The 21508-nt window shown below is 43.9% G+C and overlaps 1 protein-coding gene across 1 annotated transcript; it reads left to right on the plus strand.

The window, feature by feature from the left end:
* Positions 1–1988: 1988 nt before the first annotated feature.
* Positions 1989–20316, plus strand: PPP1CC (protein phosphatase 1 catalytic subunit gamma). Its single transcript, XM_037511171.2, has 8 exons — positions 1989–2230; positions 11369–11500; positions 12417–12647; positions 16126–16230; positions 17449–17672; positions 17850–17984; positions 18960–19020; positions 19905–20316. Exons 1-8 carry the CDS (start codon positions 2176–2178, stop codon positions 19973–19975), a joined length of 1014 nt encoding a protein of 337 aa, XP_037367068.1. The 5' UTR covers positions 1989–2175; the 3' UTR covers positions 19976–20316.
* The last annotated feature ends 1192 nt before the right edge of the window (positions 20317–21508 follow it).

Raw genomic sequence — 21508 nt, forward strand, 5'->3', positions numbered from 1 at the left:
TGGGCTCCACATTTGTTATGTGCCAGGCTTTGTGCTGGGTGCTGGGGGTTCCAATGGGGGTTTCTGGAATATGAACAAGGGTTTAGGTTCCCACTGTCCTGAGCTCCAGCCTTGGGTCTATAACCTGCTAGTTGTGTGACCTTCAGCAGACAAACTAACCTCTCTGTGTCCCTTTCTTCATCTGTAGAATAGGCGTGACAGGGATGGCATATAAGTCCTGGGGTTGTCTGGGGATTCAGTGAGACAGGTTTTGGCACTCCTAAAGGAAATGGACACAGTGTCTGGCTCTCCACTGTACTTATCAGAAACTGACATTTTTCTTTCTTTGTTTATTGTCTTCTGACTTACTCAGACTCTGCATGAGAGAAGGGCCTTGTCTGTCATGCTCTCCCCTGCTTCCCCACCTAGAACAATGCCTGGCACGGAGTAGGTGCTCCCTAAATATTTGTCTGCTGAATGAAACGCTGTCTTTCATAGTGCTGCTCTAATTGCCTTTGTGATGGTGCCCTCTGCCCCGGAGGAGCCCAAAGTCTCATGGACTCTGGCGAAATCCTCCCTGACCCTGCACTGTGTGCAACAGCGCTGGGAAGCAACTCCCAGTGTCACCCACGGGGTTGACAAACAACGTTCACGTGTCTGCGGAAAGACAGCTACGGCACGGGAGAGGGGGTTGGCGATTGAGCAGAGTAGACTGGGCAGCTGAGCCCAGCGACGGGAGCCCTGCATCCCAAGGCCCTCCCTCCGCAACCCTTGCCCCCCAGGAGCCGCGCAAGCAGCAAGGGGGCGCATGCAAGGAGTCGGGGCTGCTCGGCCACCCCGGCCCGGGGAGGAGATGCTTCCGAGGATGGATGCCCGGGTGGCCCAATCATCGGGATGACCTTTGAGGTTGATAATTCGTGTATCCTGCTGCCTTGAGAAACGAAATTCCTGGGGGTGGAGGGGAGGGAAAAAGCTCTGCTAAGTGTAGAGAAAACAGATAAATGAGAAGGTCTGAAGATGTGCTTGCTGAGCGCGGACTGCACCTCCAAAGCCAGCTAACGGCGGGCCCGGGAGAGGGCCTCCTGGGGGGGCACGTAAGGAAGCTGGAAGCCAAGGCTTTCTCCCCAGGGGTCTGCAGAATCCAGGCCCGGCTCGCACTGCCTGCCTCTGAGACTCGCTCTTCTCTTCCCGCCTCGAGCTCCAACGCGCGAAATCTGCAAATTCTCTTTATCTGCTGCACGCACTCTGCCTCCCTCGTTCAGACCTGAAGCGGGGACCGTCCCGGCGATTATACAACTTACCGAGTTCAGGAAGAATAATGCAAATATGGGGATGGATTTTTTTTTTTTTGAGGATTAAATTTTTTTCCCAAATGTAAAAGTTACAGACGCGCAAATAAAAGTATCCACAGTTCCACTACTCAGAAGATAACTGTAACCTCTCTGATTTAACTGGAGGAGATACTCTTCATTAGTCACCAAATACACCCTTCCCTTCCCCAAGTCCCAGCGAATGTGGATCCAAACTGCGGGTGAGGACCCACAGCCAGGCAACCCGTTCCATATCGGGGCGGCCCTATAACAAACCTACTTCTCTTTATTCTTCTTCCTCCACCTCCTCCCCGGGTTAATTATCTTAAAGGGTAAATTCCAGAAACTCTGAATTCCCACGGAGGGCTCCAGGTCTGCAGACTTCTGGCCTCAATGAGCAGACTCTGGCGGAGACCGCCCCCCTCGGGACACAGAGCCGCACTGGCCCCGGGATCCCCAACTCCCGCGTGCAACTTTGCAACTCCAGCTCCCGCCACGGGGCCTACTTGCTCGGCCCGTTTGGCGGAAGGATCCCGCGCGCCGTCGCTCTACGTTCAACCGTCTCCGCCCCCTTCCGCGCTCTGGCCCCGCCCCCCCGCGCGTCCTGCAGCCGGAAAGAAGTCCCGGCCGGCCGCTGCACTTCCCCGCGCGCATCCCTGCGCCGCCCGAGCCTGGCTAAGCAGGCGGCGGCCATTTTGTTCTTCTCGTGGTTCCAGTGGGGAGAGAAGGAGGAAGCCGGGAGCGGGGCGGTTGGGGGGGGTCCCGCCGCGGCTGCTGCCACCGCCGCCACCACCGCCTCTCTGCTCGTGGCGTGGGGAAGGAGGTGTGAGTCCCGGGCGCGAGCCGGCGGCGGCGCCGCTGCGGGCGGGTCGGCGGCGGGACGGCGATGGCGGATATAGATAAGCTCAACATCGACAGCATCATCCAACGGCTGCTGGAAGGTGAAGGGGCGACGGGCGGCCGCGGGGCCGGCGGGGAGGGGGCCCGCGGGCCGGCGCGGGCTGCAGGGCCGGGGGAGGGAGCCCCCGAGTCGGCCCGCGGGGCCGGGCTGCCGCCGCGGGAAGGCCGGCGGGTCCCCCTCGGCCGGCCGCGGACCCGGGCCGGCCCATTCATTGCGGGACGGGGCGGCCGCCGCCGGCCCAGGAATTTGAAAACTCCGCTCCCCACCCCCACGCTTCCGGCCCTTTCCCCCGCGCCCCCAAACCCGGCCGTCTTGGGAGCGGAGGAGAGAAGAGGGGGACCCCCAGTTCCGCCCTGCAGGACGGCGTGTGCCGCACTTTCTGGCGCTCGCCCCCTCGGGGGGCAGTTCGGCCGCGGGCGGGGGTGCTGCGCTGGGTTGGGGACCCCTCTCTGGCTCGTCGTCCTCGTGGGGCTGGAGTCAGGGCGCCCGGTTCTTTTCACTCAGTGACAAAGGTTCATATCTTAGGGGGACATAGGGACCCATGTCCTCCTGCCCCCCCCGTATTCTAATGCCCTAATCTTGAGGTCTCCCCGCTTTTTCTGAGCGGGTCTGTGCCCCGAAACCAGCGGCTGCGAGGGGTCGTTGCCTCCCTGCGTGGCTGTCAGCGCCGGGTTCATCTAGTAGCTGCACGCGAGAATAGTGGGCGCTTCCCGGCTGTCGGGCTTTTTTTGTTTTTGAGCACTTTACCCAGACTTGGTAATTCTCCCGTCAGCCTTGCGAGGTAGGTGCTATTTTGTTTTTTCTTGGTTTTTTTTTTTGTTTTTTTTGTTTTTTTGTTTTTCAGAAGAAACCCAGACATAGGTGAAGTCACTTGACCAAGGTCACACAGTCGGGTTTCAGACCCAGCGGCCGGGAGCTGAGCTCGGGGGCCGAGGGGTACCCGGGAGTTAGGCAAAGGTTAAAATAAAGCTGCAGTTTTGTTGACCCGGGACTCGCGGGGTGCCCGGCAGTTGATTGAGAGGGAAGAGGGTGATGCTGAGGTTCGCATTTTAGCGCTGAAGTAAACTGCCCCCGGGCCCCCTGCTGTTACCCTCCTGTCGGGAGCTGGGGAAGAATTCACGAGCATTTCTTGTTTTGGCTGCGAGATAGTGTAGATTTGGCTGATTTTAGCTGCTTTCTGCCTTTATACTGTCACTGTCCTTAAATATTTTGCTATAAATGGAGTCCATCGTATGAACAGTTCGTTAGCTCTTGGTAGAAAGCCGATCTTTTGAATTAAGTCAGTAAAACGAAACTTAGGAAAATTCTTTAACCTATGCCGTTTTCCCCTTTCGTGCTTTTCTTAAAAGAAAAACCCACTGAATTAGGTGTAAGGCCCCTGAAATGATCTTGAAATGTCACTGCCTTTGTGGGTGAAAACCTTGTCCTGTATTCAATACCTACCCTTTATTTCGAGAACCATACTTTGAGCACTTGGTTAACACAGTTGTTTGATTTATATGCGGCACCAGTCCATCAAGAACCGTGTGATTAGGAGGAACTCTTTATTTTAAGTCTTTAATTGCTCTGTATCTGTGCAGAGTTATGACTAAATGAGGGTGGACTTTATTTCACTGAGAAAACAAGAAAACTTGGAATGTAGATCAAACTCAGTACAATTTTAAGATAATTTAAATTTTGTTAACTTAAGTTCTGTGCACCCCATAATTCACATAACAAAATTGTTCATTTTAACCTTTTTTAAAATTATGCTAAGAGATTTGCCCTGGTAAACTTGGGTCATCTAAAACATGACCAGTCATATCTTAATGGTTCCTCTTTACATGTTGTGTTGTACTGGAAAACCAGGTTTTTCATACTTCCCATTAAAAATAATAAAATAAAGCTGTGCATTTTAATGTCACTGGAATAGGTTAGCTGTGCAGTAGACTTAGATTCTCATTTATGTTAAATTGAAAGATATACTTGTGTTTGTGTATCTCCAAGTTAGAAGACACTAATACATTTTGCAGTCTTTTTGTAATGCCCCAAAAACCTTTTTCCCTAAAAATTTTAATGGGGATTTACATAGTATATTTGAAAATGGAGGGAATAGGAGTTTAGAGTTTTTTCACACATTCAGAATTATCTGTCTTTGCCTAGGATTGTACTAGCTAGCAGAGAAGTGACTCAGTAATAGTAGTAAAGAGGCAACTCAAAAGTAAAACCTTATTTAAGAAAACCAGCACGTTGGTTCAGCCCTAGTCACTGCGCGGCTTTGCAGTTCTTTACTGCTTTAACCCGAATTGGAAGCTTTTTAACCAAGGTCTGCCTTGCTGATGATAGATCTTTAAAATTGTTACTTCTTAATATAACTCATGATCAACTCCTTACATGATCAACTCCTAACCATACGGTAAAACCTGGGGGACTTAGAGAAAATAAGCCCCCTGTTGATTGGGTCTGAAACGCCTACCTTGTTGGAGAACAGTGAAATATGGGGCAGAGTCCTATTTTGTGAGCAGCCTCACTCAGGGATTTGTAATCGTCTAGCACTTTGCTCCCACAGCAGTCAGTTGTAACTTATTCCATGTAACTGATTTGCAGAAAGCATCTTTGCTTTAAAGATGGCCATTGTTAAACTGCCAGACGGTGCCAACTCTGCATGATTGCCCGGCTTGCTTTAGTGATTGAGCTCCGACCTCTGCCCTGTCCCTCAGAAAGCATCTACGAATTTAATCTTCTGATGTATAAGGGTTCAGCTAAAGACAGTGGAAACTCTAAAATTAAGAAACCCACAAATTTAGCTTTCTGGCATAATACCAAGCATGTTTGTGTTCTGATGTTAAAAGAAAAGGCAGCAATCCCTGCTCCTGAAGAAAAGGAGCAACACGGCACACAGAAATCTTAAAATGCTGACCAAAGAAAACAAAAGCACTCTTTCCTGATGCGATCCCAGCAATTAGGTTGTCGTTATGCATCTTACGCATCGCATAATGCTAACAATTAGAGGCTTTTTTTTTTTTCTGAGAGCAGTGACCATAGCGCATTTTGTTGATAGAGAATTAATAACTTTTATTCTCCTTAAGTATTCTGTTGTGAGCCCCTTTTGTCCCCTTGTTCTCCCCTCCCCCTCCAGCTTATCAGTTCTGCAGAGGCATCCTCTTCTGGGTGAGCTGGGAAAGCTCTGCTGGAGATAGGACCCGCAGCCCGCACCAGTCCTCAGCCACAGCATGGAAAGGATTGGTCTCCTCTTGTGGGCAGTGCGCCTCCTTGTTTGGCAGTGGCCGGGGTGCAGTAGTGAACCCTGACGGGATGGTGTGTCTATGGCTCAGTTGTACTTGGGGAGTGTTAGTCACAGGAGCAAACTCCAGGCGCTGTCATCCAAGAGACTGGGGAAATGGAGGCTGTGCGGGCTCGTGCGGCCTGTTTGCAGAAGAGGTCGGTGCATTGGCTTTTGTCTTTGAAAGCACAGTCCTGTAACAAACTGCGACCTGTTCTGGGAACCTTGGGCCAGGTAGTCCTGCATGACAAGGTGCGGGTTACTGAGCCTGAAGCAGGGAAATGACCATTTACGTAATTGACAGTCAAAGCTGTCGGTAGACCTTAAGGATTGAAACGTAAAAAAAATAGTACTCTGATGGGATAGCTTTTGTAGATGAGGAAACTGGAACGTCTTATTCGAAAGCAGTGAGAAAAGATTCCATCTCTTAAGAGTTCTCAGAATTCTGGGATGAATTTGGATGTTTCAGGCTCAGACTCCTGTAGCCAAAGAGTGCGAGAACAGTTGGTTTACTTAGGGGTTTTAATGATTTGTTTGAAATCTCCAATTCCTCCGCTGTAGGGTTTGTTCCTACTCCTCTACCAGGGAGTAGGTGTCACTGATAGTAAGGCTTAGGACAGTGAATTCATAAAATGTAGGATCAGATGCAGATAGTCTATCGTCACGGGTTGTTAGATTGTGGGAAGGTTAAACACTTTTCAATAAATGGGCTTCACTCTGAGTGTGGAAAACTCAAGGTACTTGACTATGAACAAGTGGGAGTTTCCATCTGTCTCCTGCCTGCCTGTCTGGAGAGAATTGGTGTCACCTTTAAATGCCCTAAGTATAATGTCAGCAGTGAGGAAAGACAGGATGGGAGGTTGTGGAGGAAGGAGGGGGAAATAAGATTATCAGAAAATGGAAATCTTACTGCTGCTGGTGACACTGATAAAACCAAATTATCTGGATATTTTTGTGGGCTTTTTTTTTTTTTTAAGAAGAGCTGGGAAATTGTGTTTTTGTAAATATTCACTGGTTTTTGTTTTAGCTAGAGGTCTTATTTTCCTAAATCTAGCGAATATTATGAGGTTATTCTGTCACTGACGTGACATATTGGTGTATTAAGATTACCATTGACTTTAAAGGGATTATCTTAACCTGTTGGTGTGTTTTTTATACTGGCTGTGCTATTCTTAGGCTCTAAAACCTCACTATAATTCAGCTGGGACTTTGTGTGTGTGCTGCTTCTTTAACAATTAAGAGGCCTTTCACTAAGGGTTGAAAAGTGCTGTTTTTGTTCCTCAGAAATAATCTCCATTTCCTTCTGTAAATTTTCATCTCTGCTTTGCTTGTTGCCGGGCTGTTAGAAAAGTTAATGTTGCTTGTGGAGAAAAAGCTCAGCAGTCATCACTAACATTCTTTCTAGTTTTTATCCATTTATTTTTGATAAAATTGCTTGAAGTATTTATCATGTGCTCGCGTTAGTGATTTGCCAGGTAAATAGATAAGTTTCTACAGAATGGCCTTTCTCATAGAAGCCAGATAAAAATTCTATCTTTCTAGCCAGATAAAGAAGAACTTGCTCAGAAGCCCGGTATGTGGCCTAAGTCCATGTTATAACGTGTTGGTTGCCACCCTGCATGTGCTCACGGTGCCTCCTGACTGTCCTGTGTGATGCCTGGTTTTGTGAGGAACACTCCGTCTTGAATTCTTGTTGGAATATTTTGGATTCCGTTGGCAATTGTTAAAATAATTTGGTATTTACTATTTGAAGAACTACTACTTAGGAAGTAAACGGGAGGCCACAACCATTGAGTTTCCCACTTGGGGTCTCCTTTTTGTGCCTGTTTCTTCTGTTGTGCTAGAGTGCGGTGAGGGAGGTCAGTACTGATGTGTTTACTGGGCAGGGCTGCAGTGTTGATCATTTTCTTCAGAGCTGCTAGTGATAAAATAGAGCTCTTCAAGCCTTTGTCTTTTTAATGGCAGTGAAGATGTTATCCTTGAGAGGAACCTCTAGTTTTATCATCTGTATGGAGTTTCTCCACAGTGTAACACTTAGAGCATTTGTAACAATCAGCAGTTATCTAGCTCGCCTTTTTTCTGTTTTCCGTGAGAAAAAGGACAAAAATCTTGACCATCCTGTTGCCAGAGTATCCTCAGCATCCAGCATATAGTCTGGCACATAGTAGGTGCTCAGCAGCTACTTTGTGGACTGTTTGAACCATGGTAAATAAGTATTGATAATCTTAAACAGATTGCTTAATTAAGTTCTTTTTTTTTTTTTAAAGATTTATTTATTTATGCATACAAGAACTGGGGTACAGGCCAGAGGTGTGGGGGTGAGAGGATTCACCAGAGACAGACTGGGGAGCAGAACAGGCAGAAAGGCCCAAGTACACTGCTGAGGGGAGTAGCGGGCGGCAGGAGAGGTCTGCACGCCATGTGGGACCCTCGCCGGTGGCCGGGGATCGAACCGGCGCTGCAGAGGCTGTGGGCAGCTTCGCAGCCCAGCACTCAACCGCTGCACCACGGGGGAGGCCCTTAATTTTAAGTTCTTAATGCGTCCCATTTGTAAGGTTCATTTTATATCCCAGGTCAGATTTTTCTTAGAGAACAGCGACTGTGTATTGGGGTTTTCATAGTATGTTCTATAAAAATGCCTTTGCTTTGGAAAAGTGAACAGATTCTTAATTGGCGGAGGGTGGTGTGATGGAAGCCTCACTAGAGTCAGAGTCCATGACCTGGTTTTCTCCTTTCAAGCTCTGTAACCGTGGACCAGTTGCTGAACTCTTATCCCTGCCTGTAAGTACAGACTTGAAGACAGCGCTTAACTCCATAGGATTAAATGGCCAGAAAAGCCCCTTAGCACAGTACTCAGTATGGGATAAGTGCTCAGTAAATGTTAGCCGCTAGTCTTTCCCTTGCCCTGCACTGAAAATAGTGAATAGATTTTTTTATGCTGTGGTTGTTTTTAAGAAATATCTAAGTCCATGCATTCATTTGGACTGTGAGAACCTATTTCGAAATCTTGATCTTTTAATTGTTAAACAAGTTACCTTTAACTTGAAGTTGAAGAGTAATCCTAAGTGTTCACAACTAGAATAATAACCCAGTAAAGTCTTACAGGAAAATGACACCATTGCCTTTTTATTTTAAAACATAAAGTTTCTTCTTTGCTGATCATAAGTGTGTAGTATGGGGCGCATGTTTAATCCTGATGGCACAAGTCAGTATGTAGAGATTTATCCAGACTTCATTCATGCAACAGATTTTGAACACCTGCTATGTACTGGCCCAGGAAGTGTATACTACAAGACCACTCTGGTCCTGGGGTTTGCCTTCTGTGGGGGTCTAGATAAGTAGTGGACCTGAACCAACAATTACAATACAGAGCAGGGTGTGCACAGTGGCTAGTGGCCAGGTGTCAAGAAATCATAAAGCAGGCTTGTGAAATGAGAAATGGATAGGGGGGGACTTTCAGGGTGAAGTGATACCCAAGCAGAACCTTAGAGGATGAGCAGTAGTTGTCACTGGGTGGAAGATGGTTTGGGCAGAGTTTTGATTTTTATTTTATTCCTAGAGCAATTCATAGGGAATTTAAGACGCTTTAAGACCATGTTGTTTTTAATGAGCACTGTTCTTCAGATACAAAATAGTCTTTATCTGTTCCAGAAAACTTAGTTATTCTTCAGTCCTCATTTATTTTTAAACTGGTAGTGTTGTTTTTGACTAATCTCTGAACACTACCACTCAGGACAAAATAAGAAAACTATAGCTCCCATAGACTTTGAAAGGAGGTATATTGGGAAACCTCCAAAATCAGCAAAATGTCTATTAGCGACATTGACTTAATCTGGTGGCCTTGCTTCACTAGGGTGGCCTGCTTTCCATCTGGGTGTGAGTCCTGAAAGGCTTAATGGGAGCTACTCATTCACAAGTGGGGCGCTAGATGCTGGTTGAAACCAGAAGCTTCCAGGAGGCACTCCTAGCCAAAAATAAAATTTCCCGCTAGGCATTCTGCCCATGATTTGGGCTTCACTTGTGAAATCACTAATGATTGGAATTTTCTGGCCAGTGAAGCCAGGATCCCACCATCTTTCCATCAGGAGTGTTTCGCGTTCTCTCGACTATGTTTGTGTCTATAAAGGGGCAGGTTACTCAGATCCTTCCGTAAGTCAATTTTTTGTTGCTCAATTACTGTTCTATTAAATGTGGGTCCATTCCATATCTTCTCTCACAGATTGTCATTAGTATGCTTTCCCTTTAAATACCTTGACCCATTGCATAATTTGATCAGAAAGAGACTGGTGATCTTTTTCACTTGCATATTTGGGGCTCCTGGCTCCTAGTGCAACCTCTCAACTGTGTCTCCTCACCATGTGCTTCCAGTTTGACCTTTCCTCGTGTCATCCTTTTTATCGTTGGAAAAAATGACATCCTGTACACAGTGCTCCATTTCCACCCAAAACTCACTTCTTGCGAGAATTCAGGGTTTCAGTAACCAAGCTAAAGGATAGGCTGTGCCTGGAGAGTATTTCTCAAAACTGAACATAGTCTTTTTCAGTGGAAAAAAAATTCTCAGCAGACATCATCAGGTTTTTTACTTGTAATTTTTATTACTTTATACTCTTAGCTATTTACAGAACAGGCTTAAAAACAAACCCATTAAATCTGTTATTCAGCTTTATGCCAGGTGATGTATAATTTACAAAGTCTCCAAAGATGATAAAATTTTTAAATTAGCAACATTGATTTAGTCTTAATGGATTTTGTGGTTTTGCTAAAACTGAACCACTTGGTACTGGGTTTAATGGTGGAGAGCTGTAGTCTTAAGTTCTAAATTCAGTCCTGTGTTTTTACTTCAGTTCTGATTCAGAGAATATCTCCTTTCATAATTTGTACAAAAGTATTAAGACTTTGACTGCAGGCTGAGGACAGTCAGGCCCCTATCAGCCAGCTCTTGTAAGGAAGCAGTTTGGATTTCCCAGTTTAGTGACGGGGTGGCTACATAACTGCAAAATTAAGGTGATTGTAGCAACTCAGTGATATTTAATATGTATTTAATGTCTGTCTGACTCTGTTACAACTGGAAACAAAACATGACTGTCTTCATTTCCTGCTCCTACTTACCTGGTGATAAAGTGTCACCAAGCCTGAGGGGTGCCGGAGTTCAGGGCCTACTGCTGTGCTTTGCCAGGTTTCTCTATCCTTGTATTTTGTCTGTTCCAGTTATTCCTCTTTTCTCAGCAGAGCTGACGTCCGTCGCCTGCGCAGGCGTGGTGTGCTCGCTCGCACAGGCCGAGGCATGGCACAGCATGTTGCATGAGCCTGCAGGTTGTTCTCATGAAATGGAAACTCTGAAGTTTTTTCATTGATAAATCAGGAGCCTAAAAGAAGATACAGGGCTCCTGAGAAACACTGATCCCAGGAGGGCTCTGAGCATTTCTTACCTCACAGTTTAAAAACAAGGAATTTTTAGAACCGCCTTAGTAGCATCTCCATCTCTAAATGTTTCCTGCTCACAGAAACAAATTCATTTATGAGACTGGAGAAGAGAAGAAGTTGGTATGGGTGGGAGCAGAGCTGAGGTCCAGAGCTGCGCCTTGGAAAGTGAGGTGTCAGCTGTGGTGAAAGGAAACCTTTTCTGACAGCCTTCATGCCAGACAGGATGACCCGTGTTCAGGATGCTTTAAAGAAGTCTTAACTTGGTATAGGAAATGCAACTAAATAATCTCTGAAATCCTGTGTGAGATTTTAAGATTCTAATTAGGTATTAAAATCATGTTCTCTTAAGTATTCTGATAAAACCAGCTAATGAGCTACTTAAACTCTGTTTTTGCCCCCTTTTATCTGAAGTTTGCCATTTTGGATATTTTTAATCTTTATGTTAAAGTGTGTTCTGATAGCATTTGACTAATGGGGTTTTCTCTCCTACAGTGAGAGGGTCCAAACCTGGTAAGAATGTCCAGCTTCAGGAGAATGAAATCAGAGGACTGTGCTTAAAGTCCCGAGAGATCTTTCTCAGTCAGCCTATCCTACTAGAACTTGAAGCACCACTCAAAATATGTGGTAAGTTTTGACGCACTTCAATTTATCTTTGATTACTTGATTCTCTGAGGCCAGGATATATAGTCAACAAATTTACCATGGATTCATGAACAGCCTAGAACTATCGAAAAATCAGTTCACTAATTAGAGTTTTACAATAAATCCCACTAATGGGCTTCATTTATTTACATGTGCTTTAAGTTTTCTAAAAATTACTTTGTTAAAGAAATTGCAAAAGAAAGGGAAGTAAAACAGCTAAGAAAAGATCTGAGTAATGTGGTTATATAGGGATTTTAAGTTTAAAGCAACACTGGTTGTGTTTAAAGTAGTACTTGATGTCTTTTTGTTATTCTACTGTTTTTATTATGATAGATGCCAATAAACTGTAAAAACTAAACTTTAAATAATGGTATATTCTTGCATATTTGACTACATTGATAAAGCTTGTATGACTTTTTAAAGTAAAAGGCATTATCTAGCCAGGGATAACTTGAAGCAGAATGTGTTGGCAGATAGCGTGTGTGCACCTTTGTCCCCCGGGGCAGGCCTTGCTAGAGGTGAGCAGTTCTGCTGACGCAGAACTTGTGGCAGAGCTGTTGGAGATCTGATACTCAACAGCCAGCTGAAAGAAAAACCATGTTACTTGGCAAGAAGGCCTGGATAGGCATTGATAGTCCTGTCCGCTAAAATAAATTCTTTTTTTATTATTATTATTAATTTATTTATTATTTTTATTATTTAATAAAAATTTCATTTTTATTAAGCTCAATTACACGAAATATGATGCAAAATTGAACATTAGTGTTAGCAGTCAGTGCCTTTGTAGAGGCGGATGCCCTGGTGCGAAGATCTGAAGGATGTCTTTCCCGAGCTTTGCTAGTGGGGCTGTGAGTAGGAAGTCATCGTGTAACACTTTTTTGTTGGTTTTTGCCTCTAGGTGATATCCATGGACAATACTACGATTTGCTTCGACTTTTTGAGTACGGTGGTTTCCCGCCAGAAAGCAACTACCTATTTCTTGGGGACTATGTCGACAGGGGGAAGCAGTCGCTGGAGACTATATGCCTCTTACTGGCTTACAAAATCAAATATCCCGAGAATTTTTTTCTTCTCAGAGGAAACCATGAATGTGCCAGCATCAATAGAATTTATGGATTTTATGATGAATGTAAGTACTTTCTTCATTTAAGGAAGAGTTAAATTGAGGTGCTTGGTCATAAACTGAACTGTCAGATCTCATGTTAGAATTTGTGGGAGTTTAGATGCAGTGTTAGAATCTCAGGTTTCTGTTTCATTAACCTATTTTTTGCCTCAGTTTTTTCTTAGGGTAGAAGAGTAGTACTCACTGTAGTGCAATATACCCTGATTCTCTCATGTGATGGCCAGATTAGAAATGATGATCACAGTAGTGGTTTCTTTAAGGTAATAGTGAACATTCACAGACACCTTAATTCTTAGTACAACTCTTGAGAACTTGTGTAAATAGCTTTAACACCTTTGTTTAGATACCACTTTCCATAAAATTCATCTGTTCATCAGTTCAGTGATTTTTTAATTACCTTTCAAAGTTGTGCAGCCATCACCACTGCCCCAGGCAAACATTCCTCTACTTTGTGTCTCTAGATTTGCCTTATCTAGACATTTCATGTGGCTGGACTCTTGCAATACACAAGTGATTCATTTAAAAAGTTTGTAATGGAGGTTCTTTTAACTTGCATATATTTTGCCACCATTTTGGATTGTTGCTTTGAGTGTGTGCTGTAAGCTGATAATTGACAGAAAAAATAATCTTAAAAACCTTGAAAATCAGTTTTGGTAGAGATTTTTGTATTAAGCAACTATAACATACAAAGAAAGAGGTTTTGAATCCTTACCTCCACCCTGTTGTGCTCATCATTTCTGCCAGAAGAGAGTTCAGGCTGGAAGAAGAAGGGTGTCCCAGGAACTTGGGATAATGACACTTGCCAGTATGACTTATAGGGACATTTATATTGTCACTGCCGTCTCCCTGAAACTGTAGTCATAACCTGTGATCTGTCAGGGTGGGGCATTTTTCCATCTTGATTTCACAAAATGTGTTCAGCTGGCTAATTTGTTAGGAAGTGCACTGCTAGAGGAGTCAGTGCATACCCATCCCTCCTCCTGCCCACCTCCCTCTCCTTCAACTAGATAGATGTTGGTCTGTGGCCCTTAAGACCTGGCTGTCAAGATGCAGTGGGAACTGACTGGGTCAGCTGAATCTGTGGCAAGAAAGATATTTGCTGTTGACAGTGAGTCTGTCAAAGAAGTACTGAATACTAAAGCAGATACTACTCTACTCTTTGGATAGTGATATGAGGCAGGGAGTATTGTAATTATTGTGTTTTGGGTATTTATTACCAGTGCCACTTTTTGGAACAGGTTAAGAAAGGGCTCTTTTTCCATAGCTTTAGCTTAGTGAACATAGTGGTGTTTCCACTGCTGAGGCTCAAATCCAAGTGATCCCTTTGTGGAGACGTCCGTGTTAGTGTGAAGGTGTTGGCTATGTCCGTTTTGGTTTATGTTTAATGCAGAGGGATTTAAAAATGATTGAGAAGTCTTAATGTTGGTTAGTATCGGTTTTGACTTATTTGGTCATCAGGATACTTACTTTACCTAATACTCTGTCTCCCCCTCGCCATCGGGCAGCTGTCATTTCCCACTCACGCTATTTCTGGGCATAAAAGTGCCCTTGACAGAGGTACCTTTCAGCTGATGGTTTTGCAGACTTTAAAAAAAAAATTTTAATTTTATTAAAATTTGAAACAACCTCTTTAGTGATAAGTTCTTTCCCAAGCATGACAGCCACTTTCTGTACTACCATTTCTTCTTTCTCTTTTTCAACTTTATGACTGAAAGTCCTGGAAAAGCTGAGGTGTCTGTTGTATATAGGTGAATGTTTATTATCCTTTTCTTATGTCAGAGCTGTCTGAGCTGTGGTAATAGGAAACTGCACAGGGGGTTCTGACTCAGAATCTCAGGATTTGGGAGCTTGAAAACAATCTTGACGGTTGTCCAGGCCAACCCTTTCTGGAGTTCGAGCTTCCTGGTGATCTGAGGTGGCCTTAGGGAGGAAATGTGGAGAGAAGAGAAGCCGGGGCCCAGGGCATGGTTAAGATTTAAACTCAAGGACAACAGAAAGAAAAATCCTAACTTTTTGATGGAGGAGCCAACATAGCTAGCAAAGAAGTTGCAGGGGAAGCTCAAATGTGTTGCCTGACAATAGAATCAACACATAAAGCCATTTGAGGAACGAAGTAGATTTGTCAGCACTCGCAAAATCCAAGGGGGGGACCCTTGGAGGATCGTTCCAAGACAGGCTTCAACAGAAAATGGAAATAAACCCAAATCACTTATGTAAGTGGGGGCTAAGACCCACCCTTGTTCTTGTATTATTAATGTCACCATAATTAGAAATTTTAGGTAGTAATTATACTCAGATTTCCCTTCAACCTTTTGTAGAGAGACTTCCAGAACGCTCCAGTAAAAATATATGTGGGACAGAGGGAATTACTGAGCTCCAAAGAAACGCAAGCCCGGGTGAGCCATGAGGAGTTACACCTAATCATACAGAAACCATAAATTGATAGGAGAAAAGACAGCAGTCCTCTACGTAGGGAAACATCCAGTGTGTGTGGAAATTACATCATATTGCAGGTCCTATGCAGATCCCCTACCAAGACGATTACCATGGAGTAGAAGATGTGGTCTGGGAAGCCTGCTGTGTTGGTGGATCTCTAGCTCTCGAAGGAGAGGTTCAGCTGTAAACCTTCATATGTCCCCCCGGGTAGGAAGAAGATGAGACTAAGGACAGACACATGGTTTAGGAATAAGGTGCTTTGATCTTCAGTTGGAGGGTACAGGTGCAGAGGCACTCCAACAATTCATTGTCCTCAACCAGTTCACACAGATTGGTACTTTGACGTTTTGAGTTTTTAATTCAGAACCTAATCTTTCTGGGGAAAGAATGCCTTAAAGGCATGCTTCTGTCTAAATAGCTCTGGGGTTCCGGGAAACATGGTGGGCGAGGGTAGCATCACCACCCTGTGCATCATTCCGAGCACAGGATTAGAAGCAGAGCACCTGCAGTGGGCAGCTGCAGCTGGAGTCCCTGTGCCACCTCCTGGAGTGGGGTGGGGCTGGGACTTACCCAGCACATGTGCTCCTTCTGAGGGTGGTGGGAGATGCGAGTGTTGACTTAGAGGCTCCCTCAGAAGGAAAATGGTGGTGGTGGTAGTATGGCAAATGTGTGAGTTGTTCATAACTGCCTTTTAGAAATCGGAGCAACCGGTGGGTTGATAGTGGCCAAAACAGACTATTTCAGACAGAGTTGACACCACCAGACAGATTTTGGGGTTTAATGGTGACCCTTAATCGTCACATCTGGAGTTCTGATCATAGACATCTATGGAGTGTGGGTGCATGTGAGAATGCAAATTGTTGCTTGTAGGTCAAACATCTCCAAGTATCTGTCTCCCTAACTTTTCCTAAAAACTCTGCAGAGGATTTTTAATAAAGCATAATTTATGACATAACTCAGGTTATCAGAACCTTGCTTTGGGGGAAATTGTCCTGAGAGAATGGACCTACAGGACACGAGTTTTTTACCCATCCCGAAATGTTCACAGGTAAAAGAAGATACAACATTAAACTGTGGAAAACCTTCACAGACTGCTTTAACTGTTTGCCGATAGCAGCCATCGTGGATGAGAAGATATTCTGCTGCCACGGAGGTATGGGGCAGGGTTTAGATTCTGATTGGACATTTGCCAGTTACTGGGATGACGTCCTGTTGGGGAAGCACACTGTTGATTTGTTACAGGGGGTTCTAGGCACTGTTAACGGCTTGATTGGAAAAGAGCCAAAAGTATTTTTAAGTATAAGTGGAGCAGTTAATGTGCTATACCGTAGAGCCTCTAGAATGCTGACAATGTGAATAGACTTTTTCCTTGGTCTGTTTGATCCTCTCCTTTTGGAAAATTTTTTGACTTTGAGTTTTAAAATGATTGCTTTTCTCTGTGTTTGTGCTTTGTATGACGTAGTTATGTAGTAATTGCAAAGAGGATTTTCTTCACCTGTGGTCAGAAATTGGACAACCATCACAGAGCCAACACAATATATTTTAATAAAGGCCGTTGTCCCAACTTTCCTGTATTTAAGTGGGTTTTGATAGAGTTGGACATGTGATTTGAAACTCAGATGAGAAGTAGCTCCACTCTGAGCTGACCTGTGATGGATAGGTGGGCTTGCACAGCACAGGTTTCCTGGAAGGCTGCATCACGCCTGAGGTTCTGCATCTTCCATGCCCGGTCATTACAAATAGCAAAAAAATTTAGAATATACTTTGTTATTTTCATCAGCTGGGGAGGTATCCAGGGGAATGCAGTCATTTTTTTAAAGTAACTGGTTTTGGGCCTCCCTGGTGGCGGCACAAGGGGTTAATAAGCACAGCACTATGAAGCCATCCGCAGCCTCTGTCTGCAGCACGAGTTCTATCCCCGGCTGGCCAAGGAGCTGCCCACATGGCATGGCGCTGCGGACCTCTCCTGTCTCAACACTGCTCCCCTCAGCAGTGTATTTCAGTCAGTCTGCCTGTTCTGTTCCCCATTCTGTCTCTGGTGAATCCTCTCACCCCCCACACCTCTGGCCTGTACCCCAGTTCTTGTATGCACAAAATAAATCTTTTTTTAAAAAAAAAAAAAGTAAAGTAACTGGATTTTAATTTAACAGGGTTCTGTATGTTTAGGGCAACTGTGCATACTGTTTAAACATTCTGTGCCTGTAATAAATTCCAGTGCTTACTCAGTTGAATTTAAAATCTAAACCGTTCGGTAAATAAAAGAACCACCCATGGCTTTTAATTTATAGCTCGTGTCAGAGTCACTGAGTTTCTCTGTAGACAAATGGAAATAACATCCTTTTTTAAAGTCCCGGTTTTCCTCATTTAATAGGTTTATCACCAGATCTTCAGTCTATGGAGCAGATTCGGCGAATTATGCGACCAACTGATGTACCAGATCAAGGTCTTCTTTGTGATCTTTTGTGGTCTGACCCCGATAAAGATGTCTTAGGCTGGGGTGAAAATGACAGAGGAGTGTCCTTCACATTTGGTGCAGAAGTGGTTGCAAAATTTCTCCATAAGCATGATTTGGATCTTATATGTAGAGCCCATCAGGTATTGATTTTGAATTTTACATGTACACTTAAGAGCATGTGTGTGAGCACAGATTCTCCTTGTTGATTTTGGTGGGTAGGTATTGCCTACAGGGTGTCAGGCTCAGCGGGAGAGTGAAGAGTGGCGTGACGCATCTAATATCTGCACCTATTTATACTGAACACATTTTTCTCCAAGGTGGTTGAAGATGGATATGAGTTTTTTGCAAAGAGACAGTTGGTCACTCTGTTTTCTGCACCCAATTACTGTGGCGAGTTTGACAATGCCGGCGCCATGATGAGTGTGGACGAGACCCTGATGTGCTCTTTTCAGGTGCGCATGTTTGCCCAGTGGCACCTTTTGCTATCTCCATTTTAAGTGCTTAAAAAAAAAAAATTACTTCTTTTCCTCTACTGTTCATTTATGTTGAGTGGGTAAAGTTTTATTTCCCCCAAGTAGTGTTGTCCTGGTTCAGTAATGTATGGCTCCCTTTCAAAAGAAAAAAAAAATTACTGTGGAATCTTTCCCTTGGTGTTAAGTTTAACTTTTTTATTTATTTAAATAGGTTTTTAAAAAACCTCTCTTGCTTTATTAACTCTTACTATAAATCTGAAATTATAATGTCAGTATAACTTCCAGCTAAAATTAGATCACTGCCTGCTTGTGGAAACAGTACTGACTGCCACGTGCCCGGTGTGCTGTGTGATTACCCCATGCTCCCAGCACTTTTCTCTAATTTCTACAGAATCTCTCTTGATAGAACATGATGTCATCTGGCCTTCACTCAGCACAAAAGCATCATTTGCACATAAAGTCTGCCTCAGTCCTTTTCTTAATTACTGTGGTTAAAGTCTATGCCTTCAGGCCAGCCCTGTCATAAACTTAAATGCAGCTACTGAAGTCAGGTGACAGCTATCAGTTTAAATTGATTAAAACTTTTGGGGGGGGGCAACTGTTGGGGAGAACTCGCATATCCCAGGGATTGCTGGCATCTCCCCTAGAGGGTTGAGAGACATGACTCTGAGGAACTTTGCCCCTGCATCAGAAAAGATAGTACAATGTATCGTGATGTCAGAAAATTGTCATTGTTATTTAGACAAAAAGTAATTTGTCCGGATAATGTGCTTATTGCCAAAACGTTTGTCAGCTTAGTTTGTATTAATTTGTGGGACTTTCACAGTTGCTAATGAAGTTCTGAACCATCACAAATCTTTCTGAAAAAAGATTTGAATGTAGCTTTAGGAAATTTCCAAAAGACCTGGGGTTGAGTGTAATTCCTAAAATGCAATGCTTTTTGAATCTTTGCAGATTTTAAAGCCTGCAGAGAAAAAGAAGCCGAATGCCACAAGACCCGTAACACCTCCAAGGGGTATGATCACAAAGCAAGCAAAGAAATAGATGTCACTTTGACACTGTTTAGTTGGGACTTGTAACATATAGTATATAACCTCCTTTTTAAGACTGGAATGTGTATTGGTCAGCTTGCTCAATAGTGTGTTTGTGGGGCCCCCCCTTTCCATTTTTGACTTAATGAATGGCATTTGCTGGTTATAACAGCAAATGAAGGACTCCACTCTCAAGAAACAAAATGTTTTGTTTTTCAATCCTCTATTCCTTTTGCAAACAACTTTTATGATGGTGTTAAAGCTGTATGCCCCAGGACAGTTTAACCTGTCGAAGGGGTAAGTGTACAATTGATTTTTTTTAATTCATTACAACCCATGAATAATGTAAATGCTCATTTTCTCTAGGATATAAAGAGAGCCCTAGGGTGCTCAATCTGTACATGTTATTGTCATAAAATGCATATTGTTGATACAAACCACTGTGAACATTTTTTTTTTTTTTAAATTTTGTTTCAAAGGGATTGCTCTTTTCTCACTGTCTGGTCATGTACAAACTAGTTTTTCAACATTAGGAGTAACCTTCAACCTTGCCAGCATCACTGGTATGATGTATATTTAATTAAAGCACAGTTGCCCTACCTATACTCAAAATGACAATTAAAGCCATTATTTTAAATGTTTGTGACTCTTTCCTAAAGCCAAAGTTTCTGTTGAAATCATGTGTTGACAAACCCCGAGTACAGGTGGCAGGGCATGTGCCCAGTGCTGCCTTTGGGGATTCAAAAACAGGTTTTTCATTTTGAATAGCAATTAGTAACATAGTGACTATTTAAGCTATTAATAATTAAAGTTAATAACATTTTGTACAATTTCCATATAGTCTATTCATTAAGTAATCTTTTTACAGTTACATCAGGCCTGAACCCGTCCATTCAGAAAGCTTCAAATTATAGAAACAATACTGTTCTATACGAGTGACCGATTATGCTTTCTTTGGCCTACATTCTTTATTCTGCGGTGAAGTTGAGGCTTATTACTCAAAACAAAGGAACTATAACTTGCTATCCATCAGTTTTTACAGAACTCACAGTATCTATGACTTTTTTAAACTAAGATCTGTTAAAAAGAAATCTGTTTTCAACAGATGACCGTGTACAATACCATGTGGTGAAAATTCAGACTTATTAAATGACAAACTTGTTAAATCTTCTCAGTGTCTATTTATCAGCACAATACATATAGGAGAACTGTCGATGGCATAGTGAATAGATTTTAATGAATAAATGCTCTGGAAACCACAGCTTCAATTTGGATTTGTCTTCCTTCAGTAGCCCCTTCCCCAAAGACGGGCTGTCCTGTGGATGGCCCATGTCCTTTGCCTCCTCACAGGCAGCGCGGAGCTGCTGAGTGCGGTGCGCTGGAGCCCTCTCCCTGCCTTGGGAGGTGTGACGCTTGAGAGCTGTGGCTTCCTCTGGAGCCATAGTTTTCTTTTTGTCTAGGTCGGTTGAACTTGGTAAAATTCAAGAGCTACTTCTTTTGTGTTGACTTGGCCCATGGTTTTCAAGTGCAGGTCTCGATGCTTCCTGCTTCCTGGGGCACGTAGTATTGGGGGGTCTGTCGTTTGCCACAAGTGTGTCCAATGCACGTTGATTTCTCACACTACATTAAAAGTGGGCAAAAAGCAGTTTCTTCTGTCAAAAACTGATTTCCCTTAGTTAGGAGAAGACCTAGTGAGAAGCTCTTCTCACCGGACAGCAGCATGTGGAAGAAAGCCAAGGAGCCCCGGGGGCTGGCCCCCCCAACACTGATGAGTGCTGTTCTGAGGCATTGGCTGTGTGTCTGGCCCCGTGTGCCCTTAGTCAATGAGCGGGGTTGGCCCTCATGACCTTGTGCTTGCTGGTCCATTCTGTGACAAATCCAAACTCTGCATTTTCTTGTCCTATTATTGCCCAGAACTCTTTGACTACAGGAAGAAAGAATGAGTAATAGATTGCATCAAAGGCAAATTTCATGTATCTTTATGCCCTAGATCTTACCAGTCGTGTATCTTGCAGGATTTCAAATATCCTCTGAAGCTGTAAACACTGCCACTCTATATAGAGTGGCTTAGAATCCTTTCAACAAGAACATAGATGGCACAGGTTAGCTGCAGAACACGGTTTTTAGGATATGAGGTCCTAGAGACTCTCATGATTTGAAACTAGTATGTGACTGAAGACCTCCAGTCTACATGAACTATATGCTCTCGCGTGTCCCTCAGCTCCATGTGCAGTTGAGGTCACCTCTGCCTTGATAGGCTGGTGGTGGCACTTGGTCCAAGAACTGGCCCTTCTAGCTTTGGGACTTGAATAATTAAATGCTGAGCCGGTGTCCCTAGCTACAGAGGAAGAACGATACCTGCCTCGAGAATCTTGAGAAACCTGCAGTGTGCTCAGAAGAACCTTTGACTCGGAATAGTGTGCAGTAAATACTCACCATTTGTGCCTTGGAATTCATGCCAGTTTCCTGTGT

Source organism: Talpa occidentalis, unplaced genomic scaffold, assembly GCF_014898055.3.
Source record: "Talpa occidentalis isolate TD23 unplaced genomic scaffold, MPIMG_talOcc4v2.1 talOcc4.14, whole genome shotgun sequence".
Taxonomy (NCBI): domain Eukaryota; kingdom Metazoa; phylum Chordata; class Mammalia; order Eulipotyphla; family Talpidae; genus Talpa; species Talpa occidentalis.